At 39.5% G+C, this 15,445-nt stretch overlaps 1 protein-coding gene across 1 annotated transcript in view; it reads right to left on the bottom strand.

Annotated features, from left to right (window-relative positions):
- Ttn (titin) overlaps positions 1 to 15,445 on the bottom strand; it is a 271,496-nt gene that overhangs the window by 83,304 nt on the left and 172,747 nt on the right. Inside the window, exons 195-224 of the mRNA XM_051184409.1 lie at positions 15,140 to 15,406; positions 13,321 to 13,418; positions 12,476 to 12,644; positions 12,120 to 12,386; positions 11,746 to 12,012; positions 11,382 to 11,660; positions 10,879 to 11,287; positions 10,650 to 10,774; positions 10,274 to 10,540; positions 9,274 to 9,543; positions 8,883 to 9,185; positions 8,483 to 8,785; positions 8,035 to 8,222; positions 7,836 to 7,950; positions 7,443 to 7,727; positions 7,196 to 7,347; positions 6,152 to 6,299; positions 5,816 to 5,993; positions 4,935 to 5,056; positions 4,555 to 4,842; positions 4,160 to 4,456; positions 3,868 to 4,054; positions 3,296 to 3,411; positions 2,906 to 3,205; positions 2,455 to 2,754; positions 2,253 to 2,358; positions 1,947 to 2,143; positions 1,555 to 1,860; positions 1,181 to 1,459; positions 75 to 374 (exon numbers count right to left, since the gene is read on the bottom strand). Of these exons, the coding sequence (XP_051040366.1) occupies positions 75 to 374; positions 1,181 to 1,459; positions 1,555 to 1,860; positions 1,947 to 2,143; positions 2,253 to 2,358; positions 2,455 to 2,754; positions 2,906 to 3,205; positions 3,296 to 3,411; positions 3,868 to 4,054; positions 4,160 to 4,456; positions 4,555 to 4,842; positions 4,935 to 5,056; positions 5,816 to 5,993; positions 6,152 to 6,299; positions 7,196 to 7,347; positions 7,443 to 7,727; positions 7,836 to 7,950; positions 8,035 to 8,222; positions 8,483 to 8,785; positions 8,883 to 9,185; positions 9,274 to 9,543; positions 10,274 to 10,540; positions 10,650 to 10,774; positions 10,879 to 11,287; positions 11,382 to 11,660; positions 11,746 to 12,012; positions 12,120 to 12,386; positions 12,476 to 12,644; positions 13,321 to 13,418; positions 15,140 to 15,406 (6,888 nt within the window). The remainder of the gene's footprint in view (positions 1 to 74; positions 375 to 1,180; positions 1,460 to 1,554; positions 1,861 to 1,946; positions 2,144 to 2,252; positions 2,359 to 2,454; positions 2,755 to 2,905; positions 3,206 to 3,295; positions 3,412 to 3,867; positions 4,055 to 4,159; positions 4,457 to 4,554; positions 4,843 to 4,934; positions 5,057 to 5,815; positions 5,994 to 6,151; positions 6,300 to 7,195; positions 7,348 to 7,442; positions 7,728 to 7,835; positions 7,951 to 8,034; positions 8,223 to 8,482; positions 8,786 to 8,882; positions 9,186 to 9,273; positions 9,544 to 10,273; positions 10,541 to 10,649; positions 10,775 to 10,878; positions 11,288 to 11,381; positions 11,661 to 11,745; positions 12,013 to 12,119; positions 12,387 to 12,475; positions 12,645 to 13,320; positions 13,419 to 15,139; positions 15,407 to 15,445) is intronic.

Raw genomic sequence — 15,445 nt, 5'->3', positions numbered from 1 at the left:
AAACCAATTAATGCAAACACAATTAATTCTTGTATATTTTATCCTAGCCATCATATGTCTATTTTCCAACTTACGCTTTGGATCTTGAGCAATGACAGGATTCTTGAGTTCAATATATTCACCTCCACCAATCTTGTTGACCGCTTTGACACGGAAGAAGTATTCACCATTTGGTATAAGATCCTTTACAGTCCAAGACAGTTTGTTCTCACCAGACATAACTGGTATATATGTCCTCCTCCCAGCCTCTCTACGTTCCAGGACATAATGAAGAATTGGGCTTCCACCATCATATTCTGGAGGCTCCCATGTTAACTTGCAAGAACTCTTGGTTATGTCACTTGCTTTAATATCTTTGCATGGACCAGGCAGACCTATTACACATAAAATTGATAAGCTTGAAAAACTAGTGTTTGAATAGTGAACTTTACTTAATTTGGCATATATACATTTTGGGTGGAGTAATCTTTCTGTGTTACTATCCCTTAGAACATAAGACATTTAGCATATTTGTTTCTAATCTGTTATTAATCAGAAGCATCAACCCTCGAGTCTTTGTGTTAATCAAAATTACCTCATTAATTTTTAACTACTACCATCCCTGGTAGTAAAGGGTAGAAAAACTTATTGTTGGTGAAGGAGAAGACTATAGAAAACTGAATTTATATAATTCAGAAATAAATATTGATCACTGAAATATTCTTTAGGAGTGCTAGATATTTTATTTAAATCAGGACAAAACAGCCCTACAGACTACAGCTAGGATATCTGAATCTTCTTCGAATCCCCCAAGACAGCGCCCCTTACCAGCAGGAAGTAGTTTGGAAAGAACGACGCCCAAATTCCCAAATATTGTGTATAAATGTTTGTTTTCATTTAATTGGACTTTGTTAAATTAAATAAAAAATACTCTATATGCATTAAAAAAAAGAAAAGAAAAGAAAAAAAAATCAGTATTTCATGTGCAAATAATTAAAACAAATAAATTAATCATAGTTTAGTTATCAATTTAATCTCTTTAAAATGACTTTACTTTTCAAATGAAAATAAGTAACCCGAGGGAATATTCAGTTTACAAATGCCTGTTCTTGAAGCTATTTGTACAGAGCATCACAAAGCTAGCTATTATAATTTCTGGAAGATATAGAGAATGTCTGGTGTTTCATGACAGAATTGTTACCTATGACTTTGACATTGATTGAAGCAGTTGCTGAGCCAAGCTTATTCTCCAGGGTGATGGTATAAACTCCAGCATCTGCATGGACACTCTTGGGAACCTCGAGGTGTGCAGAGATGTGGTCATTCTTCATTGTTAACCTGTCACTTGCTTTAACTTCTTTGCCATCTTTATGCCAGCTCACTGTTGGAACCGGGACAGCTCTGAAGGGCACAGGGATGCTTAACTTCTCACCTTCGATAACAACAATATCATGAGTCTCTAAATCAATTGTTGGTTTGCCTACAAAACACCAAAGAATAGGGGAAAATATGTTAAAATGCAGTGGTCAGGAAGAAAGCAGATCTTATAAACCATAAAAGATATAGAATTCTTACAGTCAGGGTCTTTGGCAACCACGTTTTCAGAGATTTCAGATGGCTCACTGACTCCAACAGCATTGACAGCTCTCACTCTCAAAACATATTCTTTGTCAGGAACAATTCCCTCTTCAACTTTGAACTTCAAATCTTTTATTGGGCGAGAATTAACTCGCATCCATTTTTCAGTGCCTACTGGACACATTTCAACATGGTAGCCTATGATAGGACTGCCACCATTTTTCTCTGGAGGTTTCCAAGCAATGGCAATGTGTTTTCTCCCAGCATCAGTCACATGCAGATCAAGAGGAGGTGAGGGAGGACCTGGGAAGACAGCACCAAAGCATTTAACACCACAGTCTCATCATTAGGCTCTAGACAATCTCCTTTGAATGTTCAGTACAACTTACTTGTTGGATCTTCAATTGACAGGATTTCTGTGGGCTCACTTGGGTGACCAACTCCTGCTTCATTTTCTGCCCGAACTTGAAACTGGACTTCTGTGCCCTCTATGACATCAGTTACCCTGAAGTTACAGTCAGGACCTGAGGTCTTTCCAGCTTTTACCCAACGGGTGCCTAATTTTTCCTTCTTCTCAATGATGTATCTGTTGAAGGAACCAGGCATTCCATTTAGCATTGTGTAAAGCACAAGTTTAAAATGTCCATCCAAATTTGACTCTTTCTTTTTTTAAGCAAATAAAATGGAAGTTCTACCTCTGTATTGGTCTCCCACCATCATTTTTGGGTGGCTCCCACTTTAGGTCAACATGTCGTTTTGTCACATCAACCACTGTCAGGGCATAGGGTGGTCCAGGGGTGGCTGAAGGCAAAATAATAATCAATGATTAGAAAAACCTGAGGGAACAACTTATAATTGCTACAAATGCTATTGCAAAGACTGGGTTGTGGTGCATACTGAAGGTGTCTTTGGCCAGGACAGAATCTCCGATTTCAGTGTAGTCACTTTGTCCTATGGCATTCTCTGCAGCGACTCGGAACACATACAAAGAGCCCTCTGTCAGTGGGGTTACTGTGCACTTGGTCTCCTTGACAGTAGTGTCCACTGTTTGCCAGCCTTTTCGCCTCACATCTCTCTTTTCCACAATGTAGTTGGTGATGGGTGACCCTCCATCTTTCTCAGGAACTGTCCACTTTAGGTCAGCTGTATTTTTTGTGATATTAATCACTTCAAGCCAACGAGGTGGTGATGGAGGATCTGAAGAAAAGAGGAAAACACGTTCCATTTAGTCTTTACCAAATGTTCTCCTAGTCACAATGAAACAATAAGGCAAGGAGGGAATAATAGTAGTGAGGTTTAAATTTTCTCTTAGATTTTAGATTTCAGATAGATCTCAAAAGTGACTTACATAGTTTCTCCCGGCAAAGCACAGGGTCACTGGGATCGCTGGGTTCGCTCTCCCCAGCTTTGTTCACAGCTCTTACTCTGAATGAGTATTCCTGCCCTTCCATTAGCCCTGTGAGCAAATGCTCAGTGGTCGGGACCCCCTCAGCCACTCTGACCCAGTCGTCTGTTCCAGTCTTTAGCATCTCAATGACATAAGACTCTATCTTTGCCCCTCCATCATGTTCTGGCTTGGTCCAGTTCAATACTAATGATGTTTTGCCTACATCCTTTACAGTTGGTTTTCCAGGGGGCCATGGAGGATCTGCAAGCCAATGACAACCATTATTTGTTTTGTGCAAAGGAAGTTAATAATATGCCTCAAAATAACCATAGAAAATCATATAAATAATACCTATGGGATCCTTTATTAAGATTGGTTCAGTTGATCTACTTGGTTTTCCGGGTCCAGCCAAATTTTCAGCCAGCACACGGAATCTGTACTTTTTCTTATTGGTGAGACCTTTCACTCTGGAGCAGGGACAAAGTAACAGCATGGTAAGTAAGAAGTGGTAACCTTTCTACTATACACAGAAGAGGCTAATTTATTTAAATAGCAAGAATCAATTTGTAAATTTAACTGAAAATCCTTCAACATAAACTTAACAATATTTTTAACTCTATTATCACATTCTTTATATTAATCCAAATGTATCCCACAAATTATATCTATAATTATTAGTTACTATAATATATTGGAAAACCAAAATGCTTGAAACTCCTAGAAAGTTACTATTTCAAAGATAACAGACATTTGCCATTGGATGGTAGTCATGTCATTTAAAATATGTGCCAACAGGCAACAGAAGTAAAAGTGATTAAAATCTCTTAATTTGTAGTCTCATATGACCAAAAGGAACACTCGTGTACAAACAACTGAGCATGTTGCTATTTTAAAATATGATGGGGATGCGGGGTGGGACTTACCTGTATGTTGTGTCTTTTACTGGCATCTTATTGCATCGGACCCATTTATCAGTGTCAGGATCTAATCTTTCTACCCAGTATCCAGTGATGGGGCTGCCACCATCATCATCTGGCTCACACCATGTGAGTGTCACTGCATCTTTAGTGATGTCAGAAGGTTCTAGGCGAGTTGGAGGTCCAGGTGGATCTACAGACAGGACAAGGATATAAAAAGTCATACCCAACACCTAAATGTAAGATTGCCATAAGCATCCTCCTTTATTCTTTTTAGTTAGCAGATTGAGAATCTTACCAAACTGATATTTGGCTATTATTGGAGCAGCCTGCACTGGCTCACCAACACCATACATGTTCTCTGCAGCAACTCTGAAGATGTACTCTTTGTTGGGTGTTAATTTGGTTGCCTTGAAGTTTGTGTCCTTAACAGTGGATGAGAGTTTATGCCACACATCACTGTCTGTAGCTTTTCTCTCCACAACGTAGTTGGTGATCTTAGATCCACCATCATCTCTTGGTGGGTTCCATGTCAGAAGACATGACTCATTGGTTACATCTGTGATGTCAAAAGCAGCTGGTGGTCCAGGTTTGTCTGTGGGTGGCATTACAGGGGGGAAAATGTTTTAAGTTGTATTTTGGTCAAGTAGCCATGACAAATATCACCCTTTTAAAAAGAAGAGCTTCTCTCACCCAAGACATTCACTTCCACCACGGCTGTTGCCCGGCCACAGACGTTCACAGCTTCGATGATATATGTGCCCGTGTCACTTCTCTTACTGTCTGTGATTGTCACTGTGGACTTCTTAGGAACATTTTCAATGGTGATTCTTTGGTCTGGCTTCAGAAGGGTATCAGCCTTTGTCCAAGTTATTTTAGGTTCAGGCTTTCCAGTCACAGTGGCAGGAAGCTCAATCTTTGTTCCAGCTTTCACAGTGAGCCCAGCAAGGAGTTTCACATCAAGGAAGATCTCAGGAGCCTCTGAATTGAAGAAGATTATTCATGCTGTTAGCAAGTTCAAGCAGACAATGTCAGAGGCCTGACTGACAAGACAAGAAGGAAATGATAAATACCCTGTGTGTCCACTGCCTGGATTTCTTCTGTGGGTTTGCTTGGCTTGCTAGCACCTTGCCTGTTCAAGGCTTTCACGCGGTAAGCATACCATTTGCCTTCCTCAAGACCTGTCACTTCCATTCTGCCAGAAAACAAAATGGGAATTTCATTGTTATGTGGATAATCTATGACACAGTTGCATAGTATAGTTATTTTTCTAAAATTCATACCCCTGACATAGTACTGCCTTTAAATGCAATATCTGGACTGTGGGGAGTAGAGGAAGCAATGGATGGGGCAGGGATAGGTGAAATCCCGATGAATCATATTGACATGAGCATAATCATGGCCTTAGACCCATGGAAATGGCAAAGCCTTTCTCTGGTCTAAGAGCCAGTGTGGACAAACAATTGACCTTTAGGTAGGACTAGTGTGTGTAAAACTATCAACTGTAGCTTCTTCCTCCTGGATGTTTATATCTACCCTACCCAGACCTCCCACTGAGACCATCTAACTACTTCTGTTTTTGCTGTACATATTAAACCTGCTAAATTTTCTGGTAGCATAGTGCATGTCCTCCATTACAGTGAGCACATCCCCCACTGGACCACAGCTTTCCTATATATATTCATCGTGTCTTCCATTTCTTCATTCTTGTGTTGCCCCAGTCAGCTATCTGGGACAAAGCTTTGTTTAACTTGTAACTGGACTTTTCAGTGTCCTAACTAATAAAAGAAAACCTTGAACAAGGCTATTCATGTATAGCGGAACTTTGTAAAAAATCATATATAGGTATACTAGGTGAGGAAAAATGAACGTTGAATGTTACCCATGTAAAATCCATTCTAGTGGGCAGGAATCAGAATTATTTATGTGTCCAATTTAAAAAACAAACACCTACTTTGTGTCTGCAACAGGCTCCCCACAGGCAACCCATTTATCAGAACCACGTGGGCATTTTTCAACTATATATCCTTTGATGCGTGAACCACCGTCATTTTTAGGAGGATCCCATGTTAGGAAGATGCTCTTGGCAGTCCTATCTCTCCATTTAACATTCTCTGGTGGGTCAGGTACCGCTGTAATATTTAAAGGAGGGTGTTAGTCTTAGACAATTAGTCTTCTCCAATTACCTCCATTCTACCAACTTGTGCCTTTCCCCTAAACTTCAACTCCAGATCTAAAGCCAAAAGTACTTAACACAGATCAGGAATGAACCCATCAGGCATTCACTTACTTGCAGGAGCAGACATATTTACAGGCTCATCCGTATATGCTGGTTCTCCAGGGCCACACTTGTTTCGAGCACAGACCTTGAATAGATATTCTTTTCCTTGAACAAGATCAGGGACTGTGAATTCTAGATCAGTCACAAAGTCCATAACCTGGGACAAAGAAACAGTTCATTGACTATCTTACCTGAGTATTGCCTCAAGTCAAAAGATTTTTTTAAATCATGAATACAGATACAAACTATTAATTTTTTAAGGCTGGGATTTTTTATTTAGCCCAGGCTGGCCTAGAGTCTACTACTATAAAGTCTACATTGGCTCTAAATCCACAGTCCTGCCTCAGCCTCTCCAGGCATGTGCCACTACATCCTGCTTACTTTAAAGTTGTTTTGAACAAAGTATTAGTGTTACTCTCATATTAATTTTGTATTGGGGAAAATAGCAAAGTGGGTTATAATAACATTTTTCCTAAGCTACGAGAAATAGATTCATTGTGTGCATGCATTAGAAAGATGGTAGTTTGTTTAGTAAAAATTTAATTTTAAATGAGATTAATAATGGGCTTGGGGGTGAACTCATTGATGTAGTTGCTGTCTAGCATGTGAATCCAAATTTTATTTCTAGTATTGAAAATGTGTATGTATAGATAGATACATGTAACACATACACACACTCAAAACCAGCATAAATGGAGGAAACAATAGCAGGTCAGGTTAACTAAGGTAAATCTAGTACAGTGAGGAAAAAAAAATACATGACCACTGGGGCAATAAATACTTTCTTAGAAATGGCTTATAGCACAGTGTGTACATTATGGGTACTCATTAGATACCAAATATATAGGTAAACTTTCTTTTATGTGTTAAACAAGCCTAGCTGAAAACAAAATGGGACAACAACTCTGGCCAAATTACCCAAGGATTTGATATTTTTCATGAGACAAAGGTAAATGACATAGCACATGGCCCATCTGTAGGGCCTCCCAGCCTCCTCCTGGGATTGCCTCCATTCTCTTTTTTTAAATTGCTATGTTATGATGCAACACTCACTTTAGTCCATGTTTTCCTGCTCATTTCTCTCTTTTCAATAACATATCCAGTTAGTGGACTTCCTCCATCATCGTCTGGTGGTTCCCAAGTCAAATGTACAGAATCCTTTGTTATGTCACTAAATTTCAGTTCTTTGGGTGCGCTTGGGGGAGCTAGTAGAAAAAAATGCAGTGAAACTCAATATGGTTGAAGCCAATATGTTTTAATACAGCCAATCTCAATAGATAGCGAGAGTTTAATTCCTTACCGATGACATTGACATCAATTTCCCCAGAAATTGACTTCACGGGATTTTCTAATGTGAGTGTGTAAATACCCTTGTCTGTCCGTTCACTTGGAGAAATGACAAGTTCGGCATAGGCTGATATGGTCTTCATTTTTACACGATCCCCCTCTTCTAGTACTTGATCTCCAAAAATCCAGGTTGCTTTTGGTCTTGGATAGCCTGTGCTTGGAACCAGGATCTTGATGGGATTTGGGACTATCACTTCCAGACCATCTTTAAATGCGCTCAAATCCATTGTTGGTTCAACTACCAAAAAGAAAAATCAGTTAATTTCTAGCACTGTATTTATGCCCCTGGAACACCAGAAAATGTATGTGTTATTCCCTAATCTAAAAAAGTAAAATATTTATTTACCAAAGGCGTCATCAGCTGTGAGAGGACCAAGGATCTCAGATGGATCTGAAACACCAGCTGCATTTTCTGCAGATACTCTATATAAATATTTGTTTCCTTTATGCAATCCAGTGACCTAAAATGACAAGTTAGTATTTGTTAACATCATATTCTTGTAATCCCATGAACACATACATACATATATGTGCAAAGTCCTTGCCTTGTAGGTCAGTTCAGGGACAGGTTTCATATTGCAGCGAATCCAGTTGTCTTTTCCTTCTTCACATCTCTCAATTATATAGCCCAATATTGGGCTGCCTCCATCTTTCAGAGGAGGCTCCCATGTGAGCTGAACTGATGATTGTGTCTGATCTGAGGAACTTAGGTTCACAGGAGGACTTGGCCTCTCTAGAATAGCAGAAAGATTTCGGACATACACTTTTATTGTGTGACAATTCATTAAGACATGAAATGATCCCAACAGTCTCATAAAAATAAGTTTATGAACAGTGTGGGTACAATCTTGGCTTTTATAATTTTGTCTTAAATTTGTTGATGCTCTACCTTTTATTATGTTTTACTTGATTAGAATGATTTGAATTAATGGATTTAATTCTTTGGTTACATGCAGTGTTTATTTCCTTTTAAAATTACCATTATGATCTTACCTATTGGATCAGCAACTTTGACAAAGGGTGTGGCTGTACTCGGTTTCCCAACTCCAATTCTGTTCTGGGCTCTGACACGGAAGCTATACTCCTGTCCCTCAACCACGTCTGTGACTGTTGCTGACAGGTCCTCGGCTCTTACGGTCATGGCAGTATCCCACCTGATAGAAGTCTTGTCTCTCAATTCAATTACATAGTTTGTGATTTCAGCACCTCCATCATACTCTGGTGGCTCCCACGTCAGTGAGACACCAAATCTATTCACATCGGTGATAGTGACATTCAAAGGAGGGCCTGGAACATCTGGATGTCACCACAGAAGAAGTACACGTAAATTTGGGTTATGTTGGGGATAAACACAAAGCTTAGCTAGTTGGCAATTTACTTAAATACTTCTTACCATATTTGCTCCTGGCTTCCACGGGACTGTCAGTTTCTACTGGTTCCCCAGTGCCAACTCTGTTCCTTGCACTCACACGGAATAGGTACTCCACTCCTCCTTTCTGTAGTCCAGTGACAGTAAACTCACAGCTGTCTGCTCGGTCTGTGGCCAGAACCCAGGTCTTTCTCTTGACATCACGCCGTTCAACAACATAACCTATGATTTTGCTCCCACCATCTGTTAATGGTTCTTCCCAAGCGAGGCTTACTTCACCATCAAATGTTTCTGTCACTTCTAAGTTACGGACTGGCCCAGGAACATCTGCAATTTACATATCACAGAATGTTTAGTGGTGCTATGCCTTTAAGCTTCACTGTGCCAATCAAGTTTGAGTGACTCGGGGGCTTACCAATAACTTGTAAATTGATGAAACCTTCTGCTTTTCCATGCTTGTTCTGGAGCACGATTTTATACCTCCCCTTGTCTTCTTTTTTGGCTTCTAAGATTCTGAAAGAGGTCTGATCAGCTGTAGTGTCCACAGTTTTTGTAGACAGAGGTTCGTTTTCTTTAAACCACTCAGCTTCTGCTTTGGGGTAGGCATCATAGGGTACTACCATTGTCAGGGGCTGCCCAGCATCAACCACGAGATCCTGATCAGATGTCTTGATTTTAGGTGCAGCTAGTGAGAACGAGAACATGCAAATGTGTTTGCATTATATCCTGTAGTCACACTACAGCACAGGCTTTGTTTTTGTTTTTTTTCTGTACATTTGCTAGCATCATCATAACCTTGGAAGTATGCCATAGTAATTTTATAGTGAAGAACACTGTTGGAGGGTTATAATAATTCTCCCCTACTCCAAACTATCAGCCTTTGGAAAAAAGAGGGTTGAAGATGGCACACAGTCATTAACATCTAGTCTTCATTAAAACACAGTAAGAGTGGACCTAGAATACAGTCAAATGGGTTTTGCTTTAGTCATTGAAACTATTTTATAAAATAGGTTTTTGATAAAATACTGCCCACTTAGTTCAGGATAAATTGGATGTGTGTGTATATGTGTGTGTGTACACAAGATATACCAATGAGGTGTTTAGAACAAAGGTATCTTGGGTCAAGGTAAGAATATAACTAAAAGATCCATAGGAGTTACAGCAGTAGAGTGAGGGGCTGTCATTAATTCTATGAATTCATGAGCAGCTGCCATGTACCAGGAATAAACCAGGAATGACATGAATGCCATTAACTTCCTTCTTATAGTACAAGAAAGTAGAGTGTGCAACACATGAAATGGGCTTGAAAACCATAGGCTTTTGCAAGAAGTATTTTGCTATAGCTATAAAATCTGAAATCTACGTAAGCTCTGTGATTTCATGAGAACATTACAAAGCAAAGGAAGGCGACTTACCTGCTAATTCAAGTTTAGCCCTGGCTTCTTTATCTTTGGCAATGAATCTGTATTCACCCTGGTCACGTGGCTTAATATCACAAATCTGTAGCCTGTGTATCTTTCCTTCACTCATCATCTGGTGTTTGTCACCCTGAACAACAACCATGTTATTTCTAAGCCATTGGACTTCCACTTTATCTTTGTTGAGCTCAGCCATAAAGATAACGTCTGCACCAGGGGCTTCAAGAATATCTTGAGGAGGCCTGATAATCTCAACAGGGATTTCTGGAAAGAAAATGTGAACATTAAAACTCATGTATGATTGTCTTTTCTATCAGAGTTGTTAAAAAAAACTGTCTCTTTAGCTCAAATTATTCTTGAGGCCAATACACACCTTCTACAAAAAGTCTAGCTCGGGACTTCCTGTCCTCTACACCACAAGCATATTCGCACTCATCTTCCAGCCTGCAGTCCTTTATGATGAGTCTGTGTATGCTCCCATCTTTTTCAAATTTGTATCTGAAGAAGAGATTGAATTGTTAGTTAGCTTGTGGCAGGAGTGTTAGACTGTCAGCCAGCATACACAAATAGCAGAGCAAAGACACCAAACGCTTTTTGCGTACTTTTTGCCTTCCTTGATTTCTCTTCCATTTCTGTACCATTTTACATTGGCTTTCTCTCTGGAAAGCTGGCAGGAGAAGACAGCATCATCAAACTCTGTGACTGTCTGGTCTTCCAGGTGCTCCACGAATTCTGTTGGGGCTTCAATGATAAGCAGCTCTGCGACTGATTTGTCTTGTCCAGCAGTAACAATATATTCACCTTCATCTGGAAAGCCACAGTCCTTGATGATCAGAGAGTGCTTGTACTTATCAATTCTGTATGATATGCGGTTGTCAAAAGCCACTTCTTCTCCATTTTTGGTCCACTTGAGTGTGACATTAAGACGATTCACCTTGCACCAGAATGTGACTGATTTCTTCTCCATTGTTTCAATATCTTTAAGAGGCTCGATAATCCTAAGGTCTTCCTCTGTGGTAACAGGGAACAATAATGTTGAATTTAGTTGTTTGCATAATATTAATTGCCAGAAAATTTTTTTTCTAGGACCGTCTAAGTCACGTACCTTCCACTATTAGATTGGCTGCACTTTTAACATTTTCACCTCTGTGATTAGTCAAAGACACATTGTAGTTGGCTTGGTCATCTAAGTGTGCATCTCTGATTCTGAGAGTGTAGACCAAGTCTTTTTGGAGAATGATGTATTTTGAACTATCAAATATGGCTTCTTCATTTCTGAACCATTTGGCTTTGGCACCTTCAGTATTGACTTCACAGTTGAAGGCCACTTCTTGTTGTTCTTTTACTTTGGTGTCTTTAAGAGGAACTATGATCTTGAGTTTTTCTGTAAACCATCAATAAGACTTTGTAGCATGAAAAAGGACCAAAACTACAAATATGTCAATCTCAAGAAGCAAGGACAAACTTACCAATGACTGTCAGATGAGCTGCAGCTCTGGCAGCCCCAACCATGACTACATAAGTGCCCATGTCTTGTAATGTGGCATCTTTCACTACGAGGATTCTCTTCTTGCCATCAGCAATGATGTCGTATTTATCCCCAGATTCCAGAGTCTGATCATCCCTCTTCCACTGAACTTCAAAGCTTTCCTTTGAGATTGTACAGACAAACTCAGCCTTTTCTCCTTCAAGTATCTCAAGGTTTTGAGGTTTTGAGATGAATTCAGCAGCAAGTTCTGGAAAGAAAAAAAAAAGTTGGAGATCAATGAAAACATAGGTATTTGTATCTTAAATACAGTAAGGAGAGAAAGACTAGAAATGCCCTTCACTGAGATTTTCATACCGTGGACTTTGACTTTGCCATCTGTCTGAGAACTTGGGAGTCGACAGTTGTAGCTGCCCGCATCCTCAAGTTGCGCATTCTGAACTATCAGGATTCTCTTCCTTCCATCAGTAAGTATTTCGAATCTTCCTGTTTCTATGATCTCCTCATCCCCTTTGTACCAGATCACTTCTGCCCCAGGCTTGGAGACTTCACACACTAGTTTGATAGTATCTCCTTCACTAACTTCAAGGTTGGCAAGATTTTTTGTGAAGACAGCTTCTTCCTCTGTAGAAAAGAACCCAAATTTATTCAGTGAAATGGGAAGTGGGTTTTCCTGCCGAGTACATTTAGGCAAAGAGAGACATCGCGCTCACCAAGGACTGTCAGCATGCCTGAAGTTCTGGCTGTCCTCACTTCACAGGAATACTCTGCTTCATCATTCAATAGACATTTGTTGATGACAAGAATTCGTACTGCTCCCTTAGAAATGATGTCATACTTTTTGCCCTTTTTAATTTCAGCACCATCTTTAAACCACTGAACCTGTATTTTAAGACAAATAGATTTAAAAAAAAAATCAATTTTCATGTTGTTCCTTTATATGGTATCCCTAACAGAAACTAGGGGAACTAGGATCCTGAGGGCTTTAAGAAAAACAATAATAGTATATTATAGTGTTTAAATAAGAAGACCATAAATATCATAGTATGTATGAAGGAAGACATAAAAATAGAAATCAAAAGAAGCAAGAACCAATTTACCAAGTTATCATACTGTTGACCCACTATGATACTATTACCAATAACATAACAGGATTATGCAAGTTTTGAGTCTTGGGAGCCTTAGATATCAAACAAACCAGCCCTACTGCTCTGAAAACAGACTGAAAGTTGAAGGAATTTGGCAATAATAATAGTTCATGGCAACCAGAAATACTTAGCTAAGATATGGAATTACTGCTATGTAATATTTTTTTAATCTTAAAAAATAGCAATTCTAAATGACTCTAAATAATAAATCTCTTATGGGTTCAAGGTTTTTCTATCAGTTAATATTAAAGAGAATAATTAAGTCAGGTCCATCTTTCATGCTAAAATATAATTTAATCTAAAGTGGGAGTCAGAGAAAAAAATTAGCTATTTTTTTTTCTTCCCTTCTATTTGGCCAAAAGTAAACAAAGCAACTTGATAATCTAAGATAACATCATGTAGTCACAGACCTTGGCATTTTCCTTGGAAATTTCACACTCAAACCGAGCTGTTTCTTTTTCTTTAACTTGAAGGTCTGTGAGTGGTCTTAGGAATTCCACATGAGGAGCTGTAAGAGAATGGCATTGGGATTCAAATGAGGCTCCTACACAGTTATCCTGATCTTTTTTTTTTTTTTTCCTGGTACACATGTTAAGAAAATATCTCTCTCTCTCTCTCTCTCTCTCTCTCTATCTCTCTCTCTCTCTCTCTCTATCTCTCTCTCTCTCTCTCCTTTTCAAAATAAGGTTTCTCTGTGTAGCCAGGCTGGCCTCAAACTCAGAGGTCCTCCTGCCTTTGCCTCCCAAGTGCTGGGACTAAAGGCTGAGCTGCCACCACCCAACAAGAAAAAGTGACTCTCTTTTGCAAAGGACTACTTTTTTTTCCCTCTTCCCATCTTAATAGACTGCAACTGATGTTGAAATCACTTGCAGTTTCCATTGGGGATGATGCTTTGCTTTTGAACTCTCTAGCTCACAAACATTATGTTTTACTGTGCTACCAACTTAGTTCTTTCAAACTGAGATCCATCTCAGTTCTTTTGAATGATTGCTGAAGGAAATGCCTTCTCTCTTTTAGTACTATCCCAGAGTTGAAGAAAACACTAGTAAGGAAAGATAACCAGTGGAATTCAAAGACAACAGTCTGAATTCAAAGACAATAGTAAAGGCTTTGTGTATGGCTATGATGCATGAATCCGGTTGGAATAGCATTATCAGCTTTGCATTTTGACTCAGCTTTAAAGATTTCATATGCAAGTCAGGCATGTGTTAGTATGACAAACACAGTATTCTACATGGGACGTTGATTTGCCTTTTATAGCTGTAGGTGCATGCATTTCCAGAAATCTTACTGCTTCTGTGCAGGTTGGAGCAGCTGCCTCCTTGCCCTTCCAAGAGCTCCTATCAGGCCTTTCCAAGTTAACCCTTCTTGATCATGGGGTTCTCAGACCAATGCTAGCTGATAGACTTGAGGATAAAAGCCATCAAGGCCAAGCCTTCTCCAAGAGGAAGTAGATGACAAGGGGAAGAAAGCCCATGGGACTATTCTGAGGTAAGTTAAAGTTGAGGAACCAAGGCATGGAAAGAGTGACACAGTACAAGATGCTGGAAACACAAAGCCACTAGGTTTTAGTCATTGACAGATGAGAAGCAACATTGCCAAACAACTACTGCACAAAAATATACCATGAAAAATGTTTTGCTGGACAAATGAATCAACAAAGCAAATGAGCTAGCTAGCAGTTGGCATACTGAGATAAGGGGTTATTATCTCCACCAGAGGAAGAAGCAATAGTAAAAACAATAGAGTTCTTCATTCAAAGAATCCAGGACTCAAAGGACCTGGGCCTCATTTGGCTTCTCATCCATCTTTGTTCTCAGACTGAATTATATGGTTGGGTGTTAACATATAACAGTTGTTCTCAAGTATGTTCCTATTCAAACAACCTTCATTCTCATTTTTCAGATATTCTCCAGTTATCTTCCTTCCAAATTGAATGAGGGTTCTGTAGTTCTCCTAGTGATTCAGTTTGTTTTCATCTCTAGCAGGATATTCATATAGTGGGTTTAGCCACATATGGACAAAGAGCACAGCAGTGGTTGATAGCTTTTCCAAGGCCAGGCAGAGCAGAAGAAGGTTTTTAAAGAAATGTGACGTATTAGGTTAGGTTAGCATCCATACTATAAATTGACAAGAATTATGATTAGGCCAAGAAGGGCATGCACAAAATGTCTTGGTTTTTTGGCTACAAAGAGTTGCAAGTGCCAAGTCCTCTGGAGGAATACTTACGAATAACATTCAGGTTACAGGAAGTCTTAAAATCCTTAGCATCACAAGTGTATGTTTTGATATCCTCTGGGGTACAAGCGTGTATAATAAGTTTTCGGACCCTGCCATCGGCGATGATTTCATACTTCTTGCTTTTGAGGATTTCTGTCCCATTTTTGAACCATTTCACCTTGGCATTTTCTCTGGATACTTCACACTCCAGTACTGCAGTGGCCTCCTCTTCGACCGTCTGGTCTTCAAGAGGCTTAGTGAACTCAACTGGGGGCTCTGAAAGAGTTATACTGATTAGCAGCTTCCTGTCTCCAA

The sequence above is a fragment of the Phodopus roborovskii genome, unplaced genomic scaffold (genome assembly GCF_943737965.1).
Source record: "Phodopus roborovskii unplaced genomic scaffold, PHOROB, whole genome shotgun sequence".
Lineage (NCBI taxonomy): Eukaryota > Metazoa > Chordata > Mammalia > Rodentia > Cricetidae > Phodopus > Phodopus roborovskii.
Note: the sequence above shows the minus strand (reverse complement) of the source record. Positions and strands in the feature narration are given on the sequence as shown.